General features: G+C 46.4%; 1 protein-coding gene across 1 annotated transcript in view; it reads right to left on the bottom strand.

Moving 5' to 3' along the window:
• The window catches only part of LOC115097644 (disintegrin and metalloproteinase domain-containing protein 10-like), a 204,191-nt gene that overhangs the window by 115,918 nt on the left and 63,574 nt on the right, over positions 1–24,699 (bottom strand). The window contains exons 6-8 of the mRNA XM_029613575.1: positions 22,690–22,775; positions 21,318–21,440; positions 1,681–1,773 (exon numbers count right to left, since the gene is read on the bottom strand). Of these exons, the coding sequence (XP_029469435.1) occupies positions 1,681–1,773; positions 21,318–21,440; positions 22,690–22,775 (302 nt within the window). The remainder of the gene's footprint in view (positions 1–1,680; positions 1,774–21,317; positions 21,441–22,689; positions 22,776–24,699) is intronic.

The following is a 24,699-nucleotide window of genomic DNA, read 5'->3' as shown; positions in this document are numbered from 1 at the left end:
CATTTTTCAAGACAAAAATAACCAAAATAACTGATGCCTTCAAAACCCCCTCAACCAAAGAAGAAAAAAACCAACACAATGAATAGTACACCTTGGTTGTATTTTGAACCTATCTCCACAATAGTCGCTGAAAGAATGCTAAAAAAAATAAACCCAGCCCGCCATGACCTCGACACCATCCCGACTAAAGAACTTAAAGAAATCTCTCATTCCAAAACTCCTACAATAGCAGCAATCATCAATAAATCTCTTGAAGAAGGTGAGCTACCAATCGAACTGAAAACCGCAACAATCAAACCAATACTAAAAAGAAAGAACCTGAATCCAATCGACCTGAACAACTACCGTCCTATATCAAATCTACCCCTTCCTGCAAAAATGACAGAGAAAGCAGTCCTGAAACAGCTTAATGAACACCTGGACAAATACAAACTTCTTCACACCACACAACATGGCTTCAGGAAAAACCACAGTACCGAAACTCTACTGCTCAACCTATCAAACAACATACTCAGAGGAATGGATAACAAAATAGGACATCTACTAATACTCCTCGACCTATCCGCAGCATTCGATACAGTCGATCACAAAAGGTTAATATCTAGCCTAGCAAACATCGGGTTAGTGGGCAAAACGCTGAAGTGGTTCACTTCGTTCCTAAAAGACAGATTCTTCAAGGTCTCTATCAACAGTAAATCATCTGAAGCAATCCCCCTTGAAACAGGAGTTCCACAAGGGTCTGCTCTCTCAGCCACTCTCTTCAATATTTATCTACTCCCCCTATGTCAATTCCTATCAAGCCTAGGGCTAACCTTCTATATGTATGCCGATGACATACAACTCCTCATTCCAATCTCTAACACAATCGAAGACTGCCTGCACTTCCCCGCTCTTCGGGGCTGTGCTTCTCTATCACACAGAGACTGTCTGTGCTCCCCGCTCCTCAGGTTTCTACATACGTCATCTTCAGAGACCTGACTCAGGCTTCCCTGCTCCGCAGGTTGGCCTACGTCACTACAGCTGCACCTCCCTCGCTCCGCAGCTCCGCCCCTTGGGGGTGTCTCTCCGCTACACCTCCTGCACGTCAGTCTCAAGCCTTCCTGCTCTGCGGCCTGCCTGGCACCTTCCCTCTCGGGGGTTCTCAGTCCAGTTATTATCTTTAGCCTGCTTGTCTACTGGGGAATTCCTCCTGACTCCTCAGGACCTCTCCACAGCCTCACCCAGAGCTCCCTGCCATGCCTGACCTCGCCTCCCAACGGTGTGGGCCTGTGGGGCTCCTCTCCCACTGGTGGTGACAACTCACACCTCGGGCCAAGGGTCCACTTACCCACAAACCTTAACAGTGAGCAGGTGGCCATTTTTGCCTGCCATGATTGCGGACAAGCTGCACACTATCGCCCCCGCCCCTTTTTTCCCCATGGTAGATCACTTCGCTATAATTATATAATTAAAGCGAAATGATAAATTCTCCAAACAATTTGCTGCACATGGTGGTGGTGCATTACTTATGCCTGTATATACCAATTTTGCATATACAACCCCTGCGTAAATCTGAAAATTCACCCTACAATGTGATCATTATAATGGACAAAGTCAGCAAATAATTTCTTCTATGTCTTGAATTTGGGTGAATTGAGCCCTGTTTTAGAACAGTATAACGTGGATAAACATCATACTTACATTTAACCTCTTCACTTTGAAGTTAATGTGCTTAATGCCGTTAAAATCTACTTCCTCATAAATGGTATTCACAGCTCTCATATAACCAGCGATCTGTGGGGAAGATTCAGAAATTAGTTAATAAATTGTGGTTGTGTACCTGTAGTAGTTGTATCCCTAGCCATTACAGCTTGTAGCTTTTGCCTTCACAAACAAAGGATGTCACTCACTGCTATGCTCAAGTTGGTGAATTCAATGTTTCATAGTGCAGTGGATGTTTATACTACCTCAATCTACCTTCACTGGGAAAACAGTAGATCAGACATCACATGATCTGACTAAAAACATGAAATTAATTTTACTTTACATATAAAAGCCACATCTATGTAGTAGATCTATTTAGAGCAAGGCCCATAGCTATGTTTTAAAGGCAAATATTTTCAAGCAAACCATATGCATCTTATCAGGATAGAAATGACACTTTATTGTCCACACCAGTTTTCTTAGCTATGTTTATCCCTGTGAATACAGCTTTGAGGAAGAATCTCACACAGAATAGGTGAATTACCTGAAAGGATGATTAGTTGGAATAAAGAGATCAACTCAAAATATGCACACTAGCAATTTACTTCTGGTTGGCTATGTTGGGGTTTTTTTTTTTCAAAATTTGTTTTATTGTGATAATAGTGGCAAACATACATCAAAAGAGTATTATGAAAATACAGAATATAATGTCGAGAACATAGTGAATACAATAGTAACAATACACATTAAGAACCATTTCCACTGCATCATTTCCAAAATACACCCCAAAAGAATGCCCCTCCCTGCCAATAGAGCACCAAACCAACCTTCCCCAATTCAACCACATTTGCACATATTCTCACATTTCAGACCATGCTCCTTATTCCCCCCCCCCCCCCCCCCCAATTGAATAATGAACAATCACTACAGTGCCGTCTACGTTTTTCCCACCCTGGGGAATATGCTGCACTATATAATTTGGTTTGGTCATTTGTTGACAAGAGATCAAACAATGGCATGCCCTTACATAGTCTTCATTAGCCTTGCGACCCAAAATTCAGACATCATATCTTTCTGTCTGCATAAGAATAACCATAATCCTGCCACACTTTAGAAGAAGGAGGACTGTTTGTAATCCATTCTTTAAGGATACATTTACGTGCTATTAATAATAGTATTTCAAAAAATAATTGGTACCCCCTGGACAAGTCCGGGTGCAAATCTATTAAGGCCTGCACATCTCCCAAAAGAAGAGTTTCCACTTGGAACAGCAGATTTACCTCCATGCATTTCACCAAAGATGCTATCACCTCCCTCTAGAATGGGTAGTTCTTATGACAAGTGAGAAAAACCTTTTTCCATATTTACATTTATAACAGTCATCTGTTTCCACCATCCCCATTTTATGTAAACGTACCCTAACTGCTTGGCAGTGGAATAATATTTTAAACTGCATTTCTTTAAGGACTTGAGCTTTCTAATCAAGCGTGATTTCTCCATTTCCCTTGTCCAGTAGATCATCAGCTCACTCAACTCATCACACCCCATATTATTTATGCAGAAAGCATATCACTCAGAAATTGAATTTCTACCCCATGCTATCAGCTACTTCTCATCAGCAAATTTAAGCCTCTTATTAGTTTGTTCCCCATTAAGTCCTAAAGTCAAAACATAGTGGTGGACTTGTAAGTACCCAAAAACATGTTGGTGGCGAAGTTGGAAGACCCTCTGCAATTGCTGGAACTCAAAATATTCCCAGTGTCCTCATCCATTAGCTGCCTAATATCAATAATTTATTTTATTTATTTATTGGTTTTTATATACTGACATTAATTAAAGATATCACATCAGTTTACAGTATAACAGTAACTTAGTATGAAATACGTTTGACAAGGAACAAGCGTCGGTAAATAAGCCCCTGTTTACACAAAGCCAAAATACTGAATGCTATCCCCGCAAAAAGAAGTGTTGTCCTGGATTGGGACAAAAAAAGAAGACATGTCAATAATTCCAATATCCTTTGTATAAATCACCAAGCAGGCAGCAAGGGCTTCCATAAGATGTGGTCTCTTACATTTAGCTGTATATTAGCATCAGATAAGTGAAGTAATCCCAGAAATGCTAATGGTGCATCTCAATCAAATGAAATGAGTCATATTTGAATTCCCCACTAATCAGCTCCCCAGTGTAATGCATTTGACATGCAAAATTGTATAATTTAAAATTGGGTGCATCTATGACCCCCCTGTGCCTTGCTCCATATCAGCTTGTTATAACTTATTTTAGGCTGGCACTCTTTCTATAAAAATTGAATAAAAGCAAACTTAAGAGATGCCAGATCAGCTGAGGCCAGCCAATAGAGGAGCATATTCACTTGTTCAACAATTTGGGTAATAAAACCATTTTTTGGAGTGCACTTCCCTTCATTAATGAAACTGGCAATTCCCTCCAAACTGCAACTGTCAAGCAAAGCCATCTAAGAGATTCCTAAAATTAGCCTCATTATAACATCTCCAGCTTACTAGATATCCAGTCTCCTAAATATTTAATCTGATGGTGCCTAACGAAAGGGAAAGAATTCTTGCCAGGAATTCTGCAGTTCCACGCGCTAAAGACAAAGCTTCCAATTTGTCGACATTTATTGTCAATCCTGCAAAAGATTTAAATCAGAAAATAACCCCACCACATGCGAAATGGCCTGTTTAGCATTTGCCAGAAACAAGAGGATATCACCTGCGAAGAGGCATATTTTCACCTCCTGACCGCCATACCGTAGGCCCCCCTATCTCCATACTTTGTCTCAGCTTTAATGCCAAAAGCTCCAGAATAAGCACAAATAGGAGCGCAGACAGTGGACACCCCTGCCATATTCCCCCCAGCAATTCAAAATTTCTAGAAAGGGATCCATTTACCATAATTTGGACTTTAGGAGTTGTATATAATAGCCTAATCCAGTCTACAAATTGACCTCTAATTTCAAATTTATCCAACAGCCAAAACATATTGTTGCAGAAGTTGACCCGTCGGCAGGTGGAGCTGGTAGAAGAGAGGCCCAACTGGAGCTTCACCAATACCAGCCCTTGTTCCCCTTAGATTGAACCCTTGGGTGCTGGGGCTGGCTGGACTTTGACATGAGCCTCTGTGGAGGTGAACATCGAAGGCTTTGTAGATGAGGCAGGCCAGCCTAGCAGGAAGTCTAGTCAGGTCAGACACCAATCAGGACAGACAACAGGCAGGAGAGTCTGGACGAGTCCAAGGTCGGAAGCAGGCAGAGTTCAATCGAAGACGAAGTACAGGCAGTGGTCAGTGGCAGGTGGAAGTCAAGCAGCATTGTGTCCAGTCCAAGGTCAAGCCAAAAGATCAATTCAAGGAAGATAACAAAGAGGAGGAAAATGAGGAAACGCTAAAGACATGAGAGGAAGACTGACCACAGATGAGGAGATCCAGAGACAAACCAGACTTTAGGAGACAAGGTCAGAAGACATGGACTCAGGAATACCAGATTGGAGACAGGAACTAGGAAGCAGGATCAGGAATCAGGAACGCTGGCAAAGCACTACTTCTGAAGGAGTTGACCTATTGCCAAGGCACTGGAGAGGCATCTGGAGCAGCTTTATATAAGAGCCAGCCAGTGATGTCATCCGAGGAGGCTGTCTGACCATTCCCGCCACTTGCCCTTTAAGTGTGGGGAAATCAGCCACGTGCGCGCCTAGGGAAACAGGAGGGGAGGCTTCCTGGAAGGTGATCCAGGGCCCAGTGTTCCAGTGGCATCCTGCCATACTGGAAAGAGGCTGGTTGGAGCAGCGTGATGCGACTTCCTGTCACTCTTGAAGGAGGATGCCGTGCAGGGGCCGCCGGGAGCAGCAAGGGAGATGCGGTGATGGGAGGCTGCGCGGCCAGGCCCAACCATAAGAACATAAGAAAATGCCATACTGGGTCAGACCAAGGGTCCATCAAGCCCAGCATCCTGTTTCCAACAGTGGCCAATCCAGGCCATAAGAACCTGGCAAGTACCCAAAACTAAGTCTATTCCATGTAACCATTGCTAATGGCAGTGGCTATTCTCTAAGTGAACTTAATAGCAGGTAATGGACTTCTCCTCCAAGAACTTATCCAATCCTTTTTTAAACACAGCTACACTAACTGCACTAACCACATCCTCTGGCAACAAATTCCAGAGTTTAATTGTGCGTTGAGTAAAAAAGAACTTTCTCCAGCAGGTAAGGGCAGTGGGACGTGGGATGGGCCCACCGAACGCAACACATATATAACCAATTCATCTTGTCAAATGCTTTTTCAGCATCTAAGCTCAAGACCAGACTATCAGTCATTTTCCTTTCCTATGCACCCATGACCACCAAAGGTTTGCTCACATTAGGGTGAATTTTAAAAGCCTGGCGTGGGGACTGGGAGAGGAGATAAGAGGTGAGGGGAGATACCGGCAGCCATTCCGGGAGTGCAGCTTGCATTTTGTTTCCAACAGGGCTTCAGCCAAAGACAGCCCAGTGGTCTGACATCATCAGCGTGGGACATCGGAGGGGCCTTTAAAATGGCCCTGCAGCGGCGCTTCTACCAGGACTGGGAGAGGAGAGAAGAGGTGAGAGGAGATACCGGCAGCCATTCTGGGAGTGTAGCTTGCATTTTGTCTCCAACGGGGCTTCAGCCGAGGACAGCCCAGTGCTCTGACGTTATCAGCATGGGACAAGGGAGGGACCTTTAAAACAGCCCTGCAGTGGCGTGCAGGCTCCGCTGGTGTGTTGCCGAAGCCACGCATTCCAAAGGGGCGCGCAGCTTTGTTTCAACCTGAACATCTTTGTCTACTAAGTCCAACTTGAAACTCTGACTGCTCCTTCTGCTCATTTTAAAGTCTCCTCCAAGTAAGTCCTCCTCTCTCTCCTCTTTGTTTTCCACTGTGCACCAACCCGCTGAATCGTATGGGGAAGAAGAGGAAAGGGACTGTCCGTGTGTTCCCTTCCAACCCTACAGTTCCTCTCCCTTCAGTGTCCCAGCTGACTATTGATGGATTTCTGCAACCTTTGGGGACCAGTACACCTTCAGGGATGCTTGGAACTGGCATGGGGGCTACTTTGCCCTCTACTTCAGGGAATTCCACTTCCCTTAGCCCTGATCTCCGCTTGCCATCTAAATTGGATTCTGTGCTTCTAGCAGGCTCACAGGAGAGCCAATTACAGCTAAATTGTTGCGATTCCTGGCTGAGGTAGTCCCTGGCCAGGACCCCCTACCATTCGGACAGGTCCTTCCTCCAGAGACCGCGGATCGCGCAGACTGCGGCGCGTTCTTCCCGGCACCTCGACGAGCAGCATTGGGGAGAACACGGCAGGCTCCGCCCCTTAAAGGGGCCATGGCGGGAAGGTCGGGCCGGCCCCGGATGATGACGTCAGCTCCCAGGGAGATTTAAACCTCTCCCTGGGAATCTTCAGGTGCTTTGCAACGAGGTTCCTGCTTTATTGCTTTGGCGTACTCCTTGACCCTGTCTAGCCTGCTTTACTTACCTTGACCCTGCCTGGACCCGGACTCTGTTTTGCTTGCCGCCTGCCTTGACCCTGCCTGGACCCGGACTCTGGTTTGCTTGCCGCCTGCCTGGAGCCGAACTCTGTTTTGCTTGCCGTCTGCCTTGACCCTGCCTGGACCCGGACTCTGTTTTGCTTGCCGCCTGCCTTGACCCTGCCTGGACCCGGACTCTGTTTGCTTGCCGCCTGCCTTGACCCTGCCTCAACTCGGATTCTGCTTGTTGGCCGTTTGCCTTGACTCTACCCCTAGGCTATTCTGCTCCACCTTCCGGAGAGGAAGTTCATCAGGACCTTTCCTCGGTGAGTACCCTCCAGACCAAGGGTCCACAGTAGAACAGAAGTAGAACATAAATAGTGCTTTGCAGGTTTCTCCTGTGGTGGGGGAACCTGCTATATTAGATTCCCAGGCAATGACAGAAGTTTCTAATCCTCTGATGACATCTGCTTTGAGAGTTTCTTCAAATTTGCCTGAGATATCGGCACAGATTACCATGGAAACACTTTGGACAGCTTAGAAATTTCTCTTGGGGCTAAAATTGAAAATATTTCTAAGGCTGTTGGTTCCATTCAACCTCAGGTTTTGGGGCATGATACAATTATTAAGAATAATATAGAACGTATCTCTAAATTGGAAAAACAGTGTGAAACTTTAGGATATCGCTTTGACTAAAGGGCAAGAATTTAATCAACTTGGGTTAGGATCTCTGGAGAATAACTGTAGGAGGTTGAATTTAAGAATTCTAAACTTCCCTATGTCATCAAGTATTTCACCTGTTGAAATGCTTAGGAAATTTTATGTGGAGGTACTGAAGGCATCACATGACGCTATTCCCCCTATTACCAAGGCTTTTTATATTGCCTCTAGATCTGGTGAACATCTGAGTAATCCTCCTGCATAACCTTGTTACGATCCCGGTCACTTGCCAAGTGACCGGGCTCTTACCTGGCTCCGTGGCGCCGCGAACCGCCGGGTTTCTGGCCTCCAGGGCCGCATGGCAGCGGCGTCTCCTCGTGGAGACGCCGTCAGGAACTCCTCCCCCCAGCTCGGGTACGTGCGCGCGCACGAAGAGCCGGGTTTTGAGGCGTCTGCACCCGGATGTGCAGACATGCCTCTTCTGACGTCAGCAAATTGAGCTGGGGATTTAAACCGGGACTTTTGAAGATGCAATTCGCCTTGCAACGAGGTCTCTCTTCGGAGTGCTAGTTGCCATCGTCCGTCTGCCTGCCTGACTCCGGTATCGTTTGTTTGCCTGCCTGGTTCCTGATCTATGCCTGCCTGACTCCGGTATCGTCTGCCTGCCTGGTTCCTGACCTCAGCTTGCCCGATCTTGGTTTCTTCTGCTCGCCTGGTTCCTGATCCTTGCCTGTGTGACCCCTACTTTGCCTGCTTGCCGCCTGCCTTGACTTCAGTTCGTGACCACCACTTGTCTGCTTGCTGTCTGCCTAGACTCTGGTTCGTATCTCGTCCTTGGATCCGTCTGCTCTCACCTAAGACCCAGCGGTCCGGGTCCCTACGGGCTCCTCCCGGGGGGATCTCGGGCTTCCAGGGCGAAGACTCCTAAGTCCTAGCAACCCGGGCCTCAACAGCCCCTCTGGAGGGGTCACGAGTTGCCAGGTGAAGATTCATCGTTTTCATCGAGTCTGCCTCCCGTCCGTCTCTCTGCGACGGTCGGCTCAAGGATCCACTTTCAGTTTGGACAATCACAACAAACCTAATGTACTAGAGGACTTAACTAATTTATTTCAGGATTCCCAAGTAGATATTGAGGGTTGTGCTACCTTATTGGTGATATTTGCTCTGGAACCTGACAGAATTTGGACCAAAAAAATGTTTTTTCCGTGCCTCAGAAAAAAAGTTTTATGGCCAACAGCTTGCAATATTTCCAGAGCTTGCAAAAACCACCCAGATGAGATGGAAAGATTTTTTTTACAAAAGAAACAGCGTGTGTTAGATATAGGAGCTACATTTCTCTTGCAGTATCCATGTAAATGTTTAGTTAAATTAGGTTCTATTAAATATTTGTTTTTTGATCCAGATCAACTAGAAGGGTTTTTGCAAAATAGAGAGAGTCCCTTAACTATTTCCTCATAAGTTGCTGAAAGTGTTTAAAAATTCACGGATATGTAATGATATTCTGGTCATTGCTTAATGATGTTTCTGTATTTTTACAGTTTCCTCGTTAGAGGTCTCATTAGAACTAATTACCTTTATGTTTGTTTAATAATACAATATTGTTTTTCTTATATTTTGCTCAATATTTCATCTATGTCAGAACAGAGACCTTTCCAGAGACCTGGATAAGTGCAAGGTGATGCATATAGGGAAAAATAACCCATGCTATAGTTACACAATGTTAGGTTCCATATTAGGCGCTACAACCCAAGAAAGAGATCTAGGCGTCATAGTGGATAACACATTGAAATCGTCAGTTCAGTGTGCTGCGGCAGTCAAAAAAGCAAACAGAATGTTGGGAATTATTAGAAAGGGAATGGTGAATAAAAAGGAAAATGTCATAATGCCTCTGTATCGCTCCATGGTGAGGCCGCACCTTGAATACTGTGTACAATTCTGGTCGCTGCATCTCAAAAAAGATATAATTGCGATGGAGAAGGTACAGAGAAGGGCAACCAAAATGATAAGGGGAATGGAACATCTACCCTATGAGGAAAGACTAAAGAGGTTAGGAATTTTCAGCTTGGAGAAGAGACGGCTGAGGGGGTATATGATAGAGATGTTTAAAATCATGAGAGGTCTAGAACGGGTAGATGTGAATGGGTTATTTAGAAAGACTAGGGGGCACTCCATGAAGTTAGCATGGGGCATATTTAAAACTAATCGGAGAAAGTTCTTTTTTACTGGTGCTTGTGCTGGTGCTCCGGGGTGTTTCTTTGCCCTGATCTTGTGCAGACTCGGATTCTCTTGTCCGCTGCCTGCCTCGACTCTGCCTGGTTCCTGGATTCCTATTTGCTGCCTGTCTGCGACTTGGATTGGACTTTGTCCGGACTTCTCTATCACCTCCAGCCTCTGAGGACTCATCATTTGGCTAGATAAGCCTGTTTGCCACTAAGGATTCACGTTACCCGTAACAACCTCTCTTAATGCTCCCTTTCATGCTCACACACACACGTTCACTCCTGCTCATATACATATAGGCTCACTCTTACACACACACACACCAAAGACTCTTTCAGCAGCCTCGGGCCCTCCTCTTCTTCACTTCCTCCTTGGGCAGGTTGGAAATTGCCTTGCAGCTTTTTTTCTTCTGGCTGCTTGGCAGTCCCACTGCTCCTTCCTCTCAGCCCCACTGCTCCTTCCTCTCAGTCGCATGGCAGGTTGGGAGCGCCGGGCGGCCCTGCATCTCCTTCCTTTCAGCTGCACAGCAGGTTGAGACCATCAGGTGGCCCCACAGCTCCTTCCTCTCAGCCATGCGGCAGATTGGGACTACCGGGCGAAACCGCAGCTCCTCCCTTTTGATCCTGCAGCTCCTTCCTATCGGCTGCGTGGCAGGTTGGGAATCACCAGGTGGCAGCAGCCTCTTCCTGATCTTAGTCTCCTGATGGGGTTCGGTGGTGACAGCGCCAGCGACATTTCATCTCGGCCAGCAGTGGGTTAGGAACTGCTGACTTTTTGCTGCCTGGCAGATTTGTGACTGCCAGCTTGGCAGTGGTCTCTTCCTGATCTTGGCCTCCTGATGGATTGGGGTCTGGTGGTGGCGGCGTCAGCCGTATTATCTTTATCTTGGGGCTGTAGCCCCCAGGTTGCCGCCCCCTTCAGGCCACCGCCCCGTACAAGTGCATGGCTTGCACAGTGGATTGTGCCGGCCCTGAATGTTAAGCTGAAGGTCTGAGTCCAAACTACTTCTAAGTGTCAAAGAGCTAACCAGAGGAAGGCAAACACTTTTTCATTTTTCTTTTATAGTCTATTCTGCTCAGGCCCATGCCAGCATCATTTTGTACAATAAAAATGTACAATGGCACCACCCTCAGTCTGCCAGTGGCATTTGCAATAATGGCAACTGTGGGGCAAGACTGACCAGGGATCGATCCGGCCCATGATGAAACGTTCAACAAGAGGAAAAGAAGCTCTGGTGAGAGGAAAGGAGGAGACTGAGGAGGATCAGGAGAGGGCCTGGGTGGTTTTTTTTTTTGGCAGTGGTGACAACCTTTTTTTTTACTTTTGTTCTGTTTTTCATTTTGTTTTGTTTTTTCATATTTTGAAATTTCATCCGTTTCGGTTTGTTTTAATGAAATAAAATGAAACAAAACAAAGAATTAAAAAAGCAAACAGAAAACCAAAAAGAAATGTAACAAATGTCTGTGCATACCCCTAGAAAGCAATAAGCCACCATATTCCTCCCACCTCAACTCCTGGTAGCTGCCTCACCTTCCCATCCTCTCTGCCGGGGCTCCCTAGGCCCAATCGGGGTAGGAGCCCGCCCGCTTTCCAGCAGCGAGCCGTGCAGAGGAAGCTGAAGGGGAAAACGGAACCAAATTGAAAAAAAGAAAATAAATAAAAGGAAGCGACGCACAACGCACGCGGTGAGTCTGCCGCGCCCCACACAGGCTCGGCCTATCAGAGGGCGCCATCGGGGGCTTTAAATCATACAGACCTCCCAGCGGCATCGCGCGCCCAAAGGAGCGCGACCTAAGGGGCCTGCCCCTTAGTGCGCCCCTTTGTGAGGACTCAACAATCGCCATCCTTCACTTCTCAGCCTTGCCACAGCCTTCACTTCTCAGCCTTGCCACAGCAGTGTTACACGCTTATCAAAATCAAAACCAACACACTGGCAATCCTTCCTCCCTGGCCTACGGCTATCCAGCTCTCACCCACCCACATCCTGCTCTCATCCAACCACTAAGGGCTCATCCATCCACGCCCTGCTCTCGTCTAGATCTCATCCATCCATGTCCTGCTCTCGTCTAGATCTCATCCATCCACGCCCTGCTCTCGTCTAGATCTCGTCCATCCACGTCCTGCTCTCATCCATCCATCATCCATCCACGTCCTGCTCTCGTCCAGATCTCATCCATCCACGTCCTGCTCTCGTCTAGATCTCATCCATCCACGTCCTGCTCTCATCCATCCATCATCCATCCACGTCCTGCTCTCGTCCAGATCTCATCCATCCACGTCCTGCTCTCGTCTAGATCTCGTCCATCCACGTCCTGCTCTCATCCATCCATCATCCATCCACGTCCTGCTCTCGTCCAGATCTCATCCATCCACGTCCTGCTCTCGTCTAGATCTCGTCCATCCACGTCCTGCTCTCATCCATCCATCATCCATCCACGTCCTGCTCTCGTCCAGATCTCATCCATCCACGTCCTGCTCTCGTCCAGATCTCATCCATCCACGCCCTGCTCTCATCTAGATCTCATCCATCCACACCCTGCTCTCGTCTAGATCTCATCCATCCACGTCCTGCTCTCGTCCATCCACGTCCTGCTCTCATCCATCCATCATCCATCATCCATCCACGTCCTGCTCTCGTCCAGATCTCATCCATCCATGTCCGGCTCTCGTCCAGATCTCATCCATCCATGCCCTGCTATCGTCCAGATCTCATCCATCCTCGTCCAGATCTCATCCATCCATGCCCTGCTCTCGTCTAGATCTCATCCATCCACGTCCTGCTCTCATCCAGATCTCATCCATCCACGTCCTGCTCTCGACCTGCTCTCGTCCAGATCTCATCCATCCACGCCCTGCTATCGTCCAGATCTCATCCATCCTCGTCCAGATCTCATCCATCCACGTCCTGCTCTCGTCCAGATCTCTTCCATCCACGCCCTGCTTTCATCCAAACACTAAGGGCTCGTCCAGCCACGTCCTGCTCTCGTCCAGCCACCTCCTGCTCTTGTCCAGCCATTAAGTGCTACTCCCCATTCAGCTATCATTTTTCTACAGGGACAAGACACATTCAGACATCATTAATTCATCCTCTTCGTCATTCTCTTCTTGGGGCTCCAATCCGCTCATGTACCCCATCCCCATCATAAATAACCTATACCACAACCGTTTAAAACGCCCTGATCCCACAATCCCCCAACTTCAGCGTCTGATACCAATTATGACAGCCCCACTCACCCAATTCCTTGGGCTCTCTTTTTTCACAATAACTCTCTTTAACGCCCAATCAATGTCGAAAAAAATTCACCTAATCAACGACTATCTCCTGGATTCACAACCGGACTTATGTGCAATCACTGAAACCTGTTTGAAACCCACAGACCTAGCTCTCATAAATCAACTACCCACTCACCTCTATGATATCTATTCAATTCCTAGACCTAAAAAAAGAGGGGGGGGGACTATGCCTAGCTGCAAAAAAAGAGCTGAGTCTATCCCTACAGATCTCTATACATACCTCGCGACTGGAATTTGCCTTCTTTAGCTCTAAACATCTCCAGATTTGTTTACTCTATGCTCCGCCTGGCCTCCTAGATTCGGATCCATCTCCTCTCATCGAGCTCATTGCCAAACACATAAAAAATGACACCCCAGCAGTCATCCTGGGAGACTTTAACCTGCACATCGACGCAATCCCACTATCCTCCAACAGCGAAATACTATTATCTTCCTTCAAGGCTATGGGCTTCTCTCAAATCGTCAAAAGCCCCACGCACAAAGCGGGGCACACGCTGGACCTTATCTTCATAAACTCTGGCCTCACACCTTCATCCCCCCCTCTTTGCTCCCCTATCCCATGGTCAGACCATCTAATGATTACAACGGATCTCTGTATCAAAGACAACCCTTTGTCAACAACCACTAAAACCACAATCCACTATAGGAACTCTTGCTCTATGGAAGACCTTACCTCTCACCTTTCTTCAGAACTCACCAACCTAGACCTTTCAGGCACAGAAACAGCCATCTCCACATGGCACAGCATTACAAACAAGGTGGCAGAAAAACTTTGCCCTTTAAAATCTAAAGAGCTCGACCCAACCCGTAGAAACAAAAAAACCATGGTTCACTCAAGAACTAAAAAACATCAAACTAGAACTGAAAAAAAAAGAACACGCATGGCGTAAGAGACCATCCAACGCTACACTAAATGAGTACAAAACCCTGATGCACAGCTACAGAAATAACATCCTTCGCACAAAGAGAGATTTTTATGCCCACAAAATTCACAATTTTTCTTTTGATGTCAAAGCACTGTTCTCATATGTCTCAGAGCTCATTAAACCCACCTCCCTGGTTATCCCTGACAATCAAGCTCAATCTAGATGCACTGAACTTGCACAATTCTTTGAAAACAAAATCCTGAAGTTAATAGCACCTCTGGCTATGCTTAACATAGAACCGCCCTCTCTCTTCTCTCCTCCCTCCAGCCAGAAAGCAAACCTAGAATCCTTCGAACTCACTTCTTCACTCGAAATTGAATCCATTCTCAAAAAGATGAAACCCTCCAACCATCCGATAGATGCTATACCATCCAAATTTCTACTCTCCATCCCAAACATCATTGCGAAGCCCTTAGCAGAGGTCATCAACCGTTTGTTAACTCAAGGAGAAGTACCAGACCCACTAAAAATAGCCACCCTCAAACCTCTCCTCAAAAAACCCAACCTGAACCCTGCAGACCCAGCCAATTTTCGTCCCATCGCTAACCTACCATTTATCGCCAAACTCATAGAGAGAATAGTTAATAAACAGTTGTCAGAATTCCCAGAAGACAACAAGATTCTCACAACAACCCAATTCGGATTCCGCAAATCCCTCAGTACGGAATCCCTCTTAATCTCACTGACAGACAGAGTCCTCTCCGGACTGGAGAAAAAGACCCCCTACCTCCTGGCTCTTTTAGATATTTCTGCAGCATTCGACACCGTAAAGCACTCGATCCTCATCACCCGGCTCTCTGACATTGGAATCTCTGGATCAGCCCTAGAATGGTTCAGATCATTCCTTACCAATAGGACATACAAGGTTAGAATAAGCAACAAGGATTCTCACCTGGTCAAGTCCTCTCTCGGAGTCCCCCAAGGATCCTCCCTTTCCCCAACCCTGTTCAACATCTACCTTCTCCCCCTTTGTCATCTGCTCTCAAGCCTAAAGATCACTCACTTCATATATGCCGATGACGTCCAGATTCTGCTGCCAATCACTCAATCTTTATCCAACACCATCAACTTCTGGAACAAATGTCTACAGTCCATAAACTCCCTACTCACTAGCCTCAACTTAGTTCTCAATACTTCAAAAACAGAACTTATGCTGATCATTTTCGATGACAACCTTCAGGCCACCAGCAAACTAATCACACCATCTTGGATCCCACCCACACATGTCAGAGACCTTGGTGTCACCATCGACAATAATCTGAATCTCAAACAATTTGTCAAAAACACAACGAAGGAATGCTTTCACAAACTACACGTGTTGAAAAGGCTGAAACCTCTCCTCCATTTTCAGGACTTTAGATCAGTCCTCCAAACAATTCTATTCTCAAAAATCGATTATTGCAACGCTCTGCTAATTGGCCTACCAGCTATTACAACCAAACCACTACAAATGTTGCAGAACTCGGCCGCCAGGATTCTGACTAATTTTAGGAGAGGTGAACACATCACACCTATTCTAAAAAACCTTCACTGGCTCCCTATTAAACAGAGAATCATTTTCAAAGTTCTAACCATAACCCACAAGACCTTTCACTCCCAAACTTCGCTTGATCTAAGCGACCCTCTTCGTCCCCACGCATCACTGAGACCCATCAGATCCTGCTTATAAGGCACTCTATACACACCTCCTGCTAAGTCACTACTTAAGAAACGAGCCTTCTCGACTGCTAGTCCTACCTTATGGAATGCACTCCCCATGGAACTTCGTCTCGAAACCTGTAATCGAACGTTCAGAAAAAAGCTAAAAACTTGGCTTTTTACAAAAGCCTTCACTTAAAGGTCTCTCCCTAGGTTTTTGACTCACCCTTGTCACACCCCATCATGTTAGAACCCGGACGCCGTAGCCCTTAACTCCCCTGTTTAGCTCTACTTTACATCTATCTACACCCATGTTTAATAAGTCGGTTGTAATTTCCGACTCTTGTTTTGATTGTTAATTTTATTTATTTGATTTTTGACTCTGTTATTGACTGTTTATTGACTCTTATTTGATTTTGTAATAACAATTTTAATTTGAAGTTTAACCTTTAAGTTGTCCCCAGCTCCATCCAAAAGTTCCCAGCATAATCTATAAGTTCTCATGTTGTTTGACCTGTGACTTGTTACCTCTTGATATTGTTCGATGTAATTTCCTACTTTGGTTTTATGTAAACCGACGTGATAAGTACACCAGTACATGAACATCGGTATATAAAAGCTCCTAAATAAATAAATAAATATTGGATTTTATAATAATCACTGAGCTTACCGTGACACCAAGTAGACCCTCTCACTTCCCTCTTCGCTGCCCTCCCTTCCTGGCCGAAGGTACCACCCCCGATGACATCACCAGCGGTGCCGGGAAGATTTTAGAAAAGAGCGTGGGCAGCAGGCCTCCCTCATTTCGCTGCTGACGCCGGGACCAGAGCTCTGCGATTTTCGGTGCTGACCCGCCGGGGTCACTAAGCTTACCGCGACACCAAGTAGGCCCTCTCGCTTTCCTCTTCACTGCCCTCCCTTCCCGGCCAAAGGTACTGCCCCCGATGACATCACCAGCGGCGCCGGGAAGATTTTAAAAAAGCAGCGTGGGCAACAGGCACCGCGCGCCGAAGGAGCGCGACAAAGGGGCCTGCTCCTTTGTGCCACCCCTTCGACACCCCTCACTAAGACTGAGGCTCCTTGAACACTCTGGACTCCAGCAATCCTCCCTGCAGACCCCCGAGCCCCCTTCTTCCTCACACAGCAAGTTTTATACTACAAGCCTTGCTCACTCACAATATATATATATTAACCCTGTCCACATTGAAACCCACCCACACCTACTCTTCTATAATAAAATCACTAACTACCAAACTACCAAAATAGTCACATTGTTTCAGGCCTCAGCTCATTCTATGGCTCCCCACTAAGAAATGTCACTCTCACCCTTATCCATTTAAACACAATGATACACCCTTTACCAATCCCTGCACTCAAATACCCCTTCTTAAACTATAGACAACTCCTCCACACCCATCAATCCCACCATCATAGATCCCTCATCCCTATCATGACCTCACCACTTACACAATTTTTAGGCCTCACTATATTCTCCATAATACTATTTCATGCACAATCCCTGGCAAAAAAGACCACCATCCTCAATGACCTCCTAATCGACTCCAATCTCGACATCTGCGCCATCACGGAATCCTGGCTGAAACAAACCGACACAGTACTCCTAAACCAACTACCAACTCACCTTTATGACATATTCTCCATTCCCAGATTCAAAAAAAGAGGAGGTGGCTTACTGCTAGCTACCAGAAAAGAACTTAGACTAGTTCCCCAAAATGTTTCCACCCCACTTAAACATGAAATTGGCCTCTTCAAATCTTCCCAACTTCAAATATGTCTAGTTTACTCCCCCCCAGGTCTCCTCGAAAATGACCCATCACCACTTACCGAATTTATTGCTGAAAACCTCGACCTTGACATCCCAACCATAATACTTGGTGACTTCAATCTCCATGTTGACTCATCCCCTCAGTCACCCTCCTGTGAAACCTTTCTCTCCGCACTCGATGCCATGGGATTACATCAAATTATAAACTCACCCACACACAAAGCTGGACATACACTGGACTTAATCTTTACCAATGAAATTATCCACACACATGAAACACCCATTTGCTCCGCAATACTCTGGTCCGATCATTACCTTATAAAAACTAAAGGGAATGAGAAAACGCTCATTCCCTCTCCCCCCTACAACATCACCATCCAATTTAGAAAGCCCTGCTCAAGAGATGACCTATCTATCTCCCTCACTAAAGCCCTACAAAAAATTGACCTGACACAGACTCTGCCTTCCACACATGGGATAACATCACTAAAGACATAGCCATCAAACTATGCCCCCTCACCTCAAAATCTATAAATCCCTCCCAATCTAAAAAAAACAACCCTGGTACTCACCTGAATTAAGAATCCTCAAACGCGACCTCATAAATAAAGAAAACAATGGGGCGGATTTTAAAAGCCCTGCTCGCGTAAATCTGCCCGGATTTACGCGAGCAGGGCCTTGCGCGCCGGCGCGCCTATTTTCCATAGGCCTGCCGGCGCGCGCAGAGGCCCGGGACTCGCGTAAGTCCCGGGGTTTTTTGTCGGGGGCGTGGCCGATCGACGCAGCGTTTTGGGGGCGGGATGCGGCGTTTCAGGGGCGGTCCGGGGGCGTGGTTTTGGCCCGGGGCGGTCCGGGGGCGTGGCCGCGCCATCCGGAACTGCCCCTGGGTTGTGTCTCGGCGCGCCAGCGACCCGCTGGCGCGCATGGATTTGTTTCTCCCTCCGGGAGGCGTAAATCCGTGGACAAAGGTGGGGGGGGGTTTAGATAGGGCCGGGGGGGGTGGGTTAGGTAGAGGAAGGGAGGGGAAGGTGAGGGGAGGGCGAAAGAGAGTTCCCTCCGAGGCCGCTCCGATTTCGGAGCGGCCTCGGAGGGAACGGAGGCAGGCTGCGCGGCTCGGCGCGCGCCGGCTGCCCAAAATCGGCAGCCTTGCGCGCGCCGATCCAGGATTTTATAAGATACGCGCGTATCTTATAAAATCCAGCGTACTTTTGTTTGCGCCTGGTGCGCCAACAAAAGTACGCGAACGCGCATTTTTTTAAAATCTACCCCATTTGGCGCAAAGACCCCTCCCCCTCTGCACTCGCCACTTACAAATCCACCCTATATGCCTATAGAACATCCACTCATAAAGCCAAATGTGACTTTTATGCACGTAAAATTCACGACCTCCAATTTAATCCTAAAGCCTTTTCTCTTATGTATCTGACCTCACAAAAAACCCCAACCATCCCTCCGCCCTCATGGACTCCAAAAACAGAAGTAACGACCTCGCTTACTTCTTTAACAACAAAATCTACAAACTTATCTCCAGCTTTCCTCCATTCTCCCCCCATCCCAACTCCCCCCCTAACCATCCCAGTGCCCTGTTGAATCATTTTGAGCCCACATCTAAACTAGAAATAGAATCCCTCTTAAAGAAACTCAAACCTGCCACCCACCCAGCTGACGCCATCCCCTCCAAACGTTTATTAACTATCCCGGACGTAATAGTCAAACCCTTTGCCGACATCATTAACTGCTCCCTCACTACTGGCAAAGTCCCCACCACACTAAAACAAGCAATCATTAAACCCATTCTTAAAAAAGCAAACCTCGACCCTGCTGAACTTGCCAATTATCGACCTATATCCTACCTGCCTTTTCTAGCTAAAATCATGGAAAAGGTTGTCAACATCCGTCTCTCTGAGCACCTAGAGAAACATAAAATACTTTTCCCGTCCCAATTAGGATTCCGAAAACATTTCAACATTGAAACACTCCTAATCACCCTCTCAGACACCCTTCTCAAAGGCATAGACAAAGGACAATCCTACATCCTAGCCATGCTCGACATCTCAGCTGCATTTGACACTATTAACCATGAAATTACGCTACACCAACTAAAAAACATCGGCATCTCTGGAACTGCCCTGAGCTGGTTCAATTTCTACCTTGACAACAGACAATTCAAAGTTAAACTTGGAAACAGTATATCAGAACCCCTCAACTCATCCAAAGGAGTCCCCCAAGGCTCATCTCTATCCTCCACCTTGTTCAACATTTATATGTTACCCGTCTGCCAGCTCCTAACTGTCCTAGGCCTCACTCATCTCATTTATGCGGACAATGTCCAAATCCTTTTTCCTATAATGGACTCCTTCTCTAACGCATTAAAAATGTGGGACAACTGCCTCACGTCAATTAATACCCTCCTTAATACTCTTAATCTTGCCCTCAACACTGCAAAAACTGAGCTCCTCCTCATATCACACAATTTAACCATCAACTCCCTCACAAACACAACGTCTAACTCCAATTCATCCCATTTCTCCCAAAATTCATGAAACCTGGGCGTCATCATAGATAACCAATTTAACTTTAAAAAATTCATAAACACCACCACCAAAGAATGCTTCCACAAACTTCAAGTATTTAAGAAACTCAGACCCCTCCTCTACATCAATGATTTCCATACTGTTCTCTAGGTCCTCATCTTTTTTAAAACCGACTATTGAACCGCCCTCCTGCTTGGCCTCCCCAACTCTTCCATCAAACAACTCCAAATGGTACAGAACGCTGCAGCCAGAATCCTTACCAACACACGAAAAATGGACCACATCACTCCCATCCTAAAAGACCTCCACTGGCTCCCCATCTCATTCAGAATACTCTACAAGAGTCTCACCATCATTCACAAAACCCTTTACAACCAGGACCTTAACTGGATGAATGACTCTCTCTTCTTCCACTCCTCTAAAAGACCTACCAGATCTGCCTACAAAGGTACCATACACACACCTGCTCCTAAACTCACACACCTCGGCTCCACAAAAGATTGAGCACTATCTATTGCAGGACCCATGATTTGGAACTCAGTGCCTCTTACTTTATGTTTGGAACCTAGCCCACAAATGTTCAAAAAACGATTGAAGACCTGGCTCATCCAACAGGCATTTAACTAATCTCCTTTCTTCTCCACTCCAAATATCCCCCCCCCCATCTCAATTAGCTTTTCTCCATATATATTGATGCCCGCATTACTATGTTACATGCTTCTGCAATACACTACTTAAGACACTGATGTATGACCTGTTTATAGTTCTCTAATGTTACACTCCTCCGTTTAATGTCACTGTATTAGTTTTATGATAACTTTCTAATGCTTTTATTCCTTTCTATTACGCATTTCACATTTGCATCTCCCAGTTTGCTTCTCCCTGTTTTTTGTAACTGATTTCTCCATGTTGTTCCCTCTTGTTCGATGTAAACTGGCATGATGTCCCTGACGAATGTCGGTAAAGAAAAGCCTTAAATAAATAAAAAAAAATAATTTTTTTTTTTTTTGATAACTCACCTGCCAATGCCAAAAATAAACATTAAAAAATAATATATCTCAAAGAACATACCTGAGCAATCACTGCCTCAACACTTCCAAATCGCTTGTAAAACAAGTAATCCGCCTTCAAGTACATCAGGCAAGTTGTGCGAGAATAATCTATGCTTCTTCTAGTTCTCACAGTACCCTCTGCCTACATGAAATGAACGAAGCATCAGTATTCACTGATATACATTTCTTTTACTGGAAAATTATTGTTGTGAATTCTTTTCAAAATTTAAAAGCTGAGAAAAATTTAAAAACTGAGCAAAAATTTCACTAGGGAGAAGGAATGGCCTAGTGGTTACAACAATTGGGCTGTAAATCCAGGAAACCAGGAATCAAATCCTACTTCCAGGGGCGGATTCCGGGTAAGGATTGGCCCGGGGATTTCCCTCTAAAACCGGCCCAGAAGATACCCCGTGGTCTGCCAAGCACGGCTCTGTTGCAGCCGCGCTCGGCAGACCACGTGACCAGAGCGACCGGCCCACCGGGGGATGCCCGATCTCCCGATAGGCCAATCCGCCCCTGCCTACTTCCCACCATTGACACACATGATGGCCTTGGGCAAGTTGCTTCCATCTCCCGCTACCTCAGGTACCTACTTAGAGGATAACTTTCAAACCTAATGGAGATAATTTTCAAAAGGTTTTATGTGCGTAAATGCACTTCACATATATAAATGAGCTTTTGAAAATTGCTATGATATAGGCTACTTTTATGCACGTAACTCCTTTGAAAATTCACTTCTGTATTCTATGTGTGTCAGTGCCTTTTGTCTGGGGTCTTATAACTATGAATGTTTAATCTGTAAACTGTTGTAATCTAGTGATTCTCACTTGGAACGACGGTATATAAAACCACTAAATAAATAAATAAAATAGACTTCTATTCACGGTACTGTATATGTGCATGTGTAAATGGACGTGCAAAGATTTAACATATTATTTTATAAACTGTATAGCGGGAGCAGAGTAATCTACACAATTCCTCCCTCCTCCTCGGGAAGTTAAAATTAGCTAGAAAATAGAGTGAGAGAAGGGCATGCTATGAGGGAGAAAATTACCATCTCAGCACCCTTGGATGATGTCACTCATATGACTGTTTGTTTTGCTGTCCATGAAGAACATTTGTTACAAGTAAGCAACTTCGTTATATGTTAAATAAATAAAAATAAATAAATATGTTCCCCACCCCCAACTCGCACCCCTCCCTCCCCCCTCCCCCACATCGCCTCTTCCTACTGGGGGTAAAAGTACCCACAAAAGCGGGTTTTGCACTTTCTCATGACTTCCAAAGCATGATTTACACACACAAAACAGGGTTTTATGTATGTAAAACATTTTGAAAATTATGCCCTAACGTCTCCTAGAAAACAATTATTTATGAATTCCATACCTTACCTTTAATTCCATTTTGGAGTTCTGAAAAATCTGATGCATTCTCACAGCAGAACATGAAGCATTTTCTTCTTCAAGAAGAGAATAATCTGAAATACATGTTCATACTTTAGAGAGAGAATCATCACAGCGTTATTAAATCATTGCGTGACATACCAGACTTCAAGGAAGAGAAAAACAAGAGTGGAAGTAGGAACTATTACAGGGAGCAGGCAAAGACACTTGTGGAAACAGAAGATGATTCTCGCTACTGCCGATACCTGTATTGCCAAAGAAAAAGATAAGAATGGTATAGGGAGTGAGACCATAAGCTCCAGGTGTTGCGGTCCCGGTCGCGGCACTCGCGACCGGGGCCTTACCTCTTGGCTTCTGGCATCGGGTCCAGTCTCGCTGGAGAACTTCGCCGGGTTCTGGGCCTGTTCGGCGGCGTCCCCGCGGGGGCGACGCCATCGGGACGCCCAAGCCAGCCGCCCTCCTCCTAGGCGCGCGCAAAGAGGCCGAAGATATAGGCCCTTTCCCGCCACTCACTGCTCCACCCGCTCCCGTGACGTCAGGCGGGTATTTAAGGTCGGCGCCTGCCTCTAGCAGATGCCTTGCAACGAGGTTACCTTGCGGTTCCTAGTTGCTGTGTGCCTCGGTGTTCGCTAACTTCTCGCTTGTAGCCTGCTTCAGTTCCAGCCTAGGTTCCTGCCTCAGTATCCTGCTTCTGTTCCAACCTGGTTCCTGCTACTGGTCTTGCTTCAGTTCCAGCCAGGTTCCTGCCTCAGTACCCTGCTTCAGTCTCAGCCTGATTCCAGCTTCCGTGCCTTGCCTCAGTTCCAGCCAAGATACCTGCTTGATCCTGGTTCACCTTCTCAGCGTTCTTACTCGCCTAAGTCCCAGCGGTCGGACTCCTACAGGCTCCTCCCAGGGGAGTCTCGGCTTCCAGGGTGAAGACACCTCTTCAGTTCTCCTAGCCCTAATCCCTCGACTCCCACAGGCTCCTCCTGGGGAGTACGGGCTCCCGGTGTGAAGGCTACCTCCTTCACCTGGCCTGGTGTCCGCCTCCCAGCCTGCTCCCCCTCCTTTGGAGACAATAGTCCACCTTACCATAGTCTCCAGCAGGCCGGCCTAAGGGTCCACTAAACAGTCTAATCACAACACCAGGGAGCAGAGACTGTCTCTATTTTATGCATCTGTACAGCACTGCGTACTTCTAATAGTGCTATAGAAAAGTTAAGTAGTAGTATTAACGTCGAGATCACTGATGCGTGGCCCGTCCCCACCCCCTCTCCCCTCTTATCGCAAAAATATAACATATGGTCAGAAAATCTTGTAAAGCTACAAATACGAGGTGCAGACTTTTTGTGGGTAGAAGAGGCCGCAGCTTTATTGAACTATTAACTATTGACCAAACTGGAACATGTATATGAGATGCATGAGCCGATAATTGTATATATAAGTAATAGTCCTGGGTACCGCCCGCCATGTGTCCTAGGAAGGCGTCCCCCTCATCCGGCTCCCCGATTGCTCTTGCTAGCAAGGGGGCCCATCCCAAAGGCCTACCAAATCCGGCCCTGGCTCGTGCACCGCCACCAGCATGAGGTAGTAGCACTTATCTCATGCCCCCCCAACAGCTGCGGCCTCCTCAACCAAATATGGATTCAATGGCCTACTGAATGGAATTATTGAAAAGGTCATTACCAATGTCGGATAAGTGTATTTGATCAGGCCTGTATAACCCTTCGTACGTGACCTCGGCCCAGTCGTGGCGTAAGTGCCGCACCCCTAACCTGGTGGTCCACTGGCCGACTTGCCAATTCACTTTTTTGCGACATCTTTTCCATAACTTATTATCTCGCCATTGTAACCTATGTATGATGTCTGACCTGACAAGGCACAAGCTGGGGAACCTGGCAACCAGTTCGCTTCAATCGTGCTTTATTCGTCTTATAAATTGTATGCACGACATAGCTCCCAGGTTGTTGCCACCGAGGTGAATAATGACAGCATCCGTGTCGGTCAGGGTATTCT

This window comes from Rhinatrema bivittatum, chromosome 8 (assembly GCF_901001135.1).
Source record: "Rhinatrema bivittatum chromosome 8, aRhiBiv1.1, whole genome shotgun sequence".
Taxonomy (NCBI): domain Eukaryota; kingdom Metazoa; phylum Chordata; class Amphibia; order Gymnophiona; family Rhinatrematidae; genus Rhinatrema; species Rhinatrema bivittatum.
This window is presented reverse-complemented; position numbering and strand designations above follow the sequence as displayed.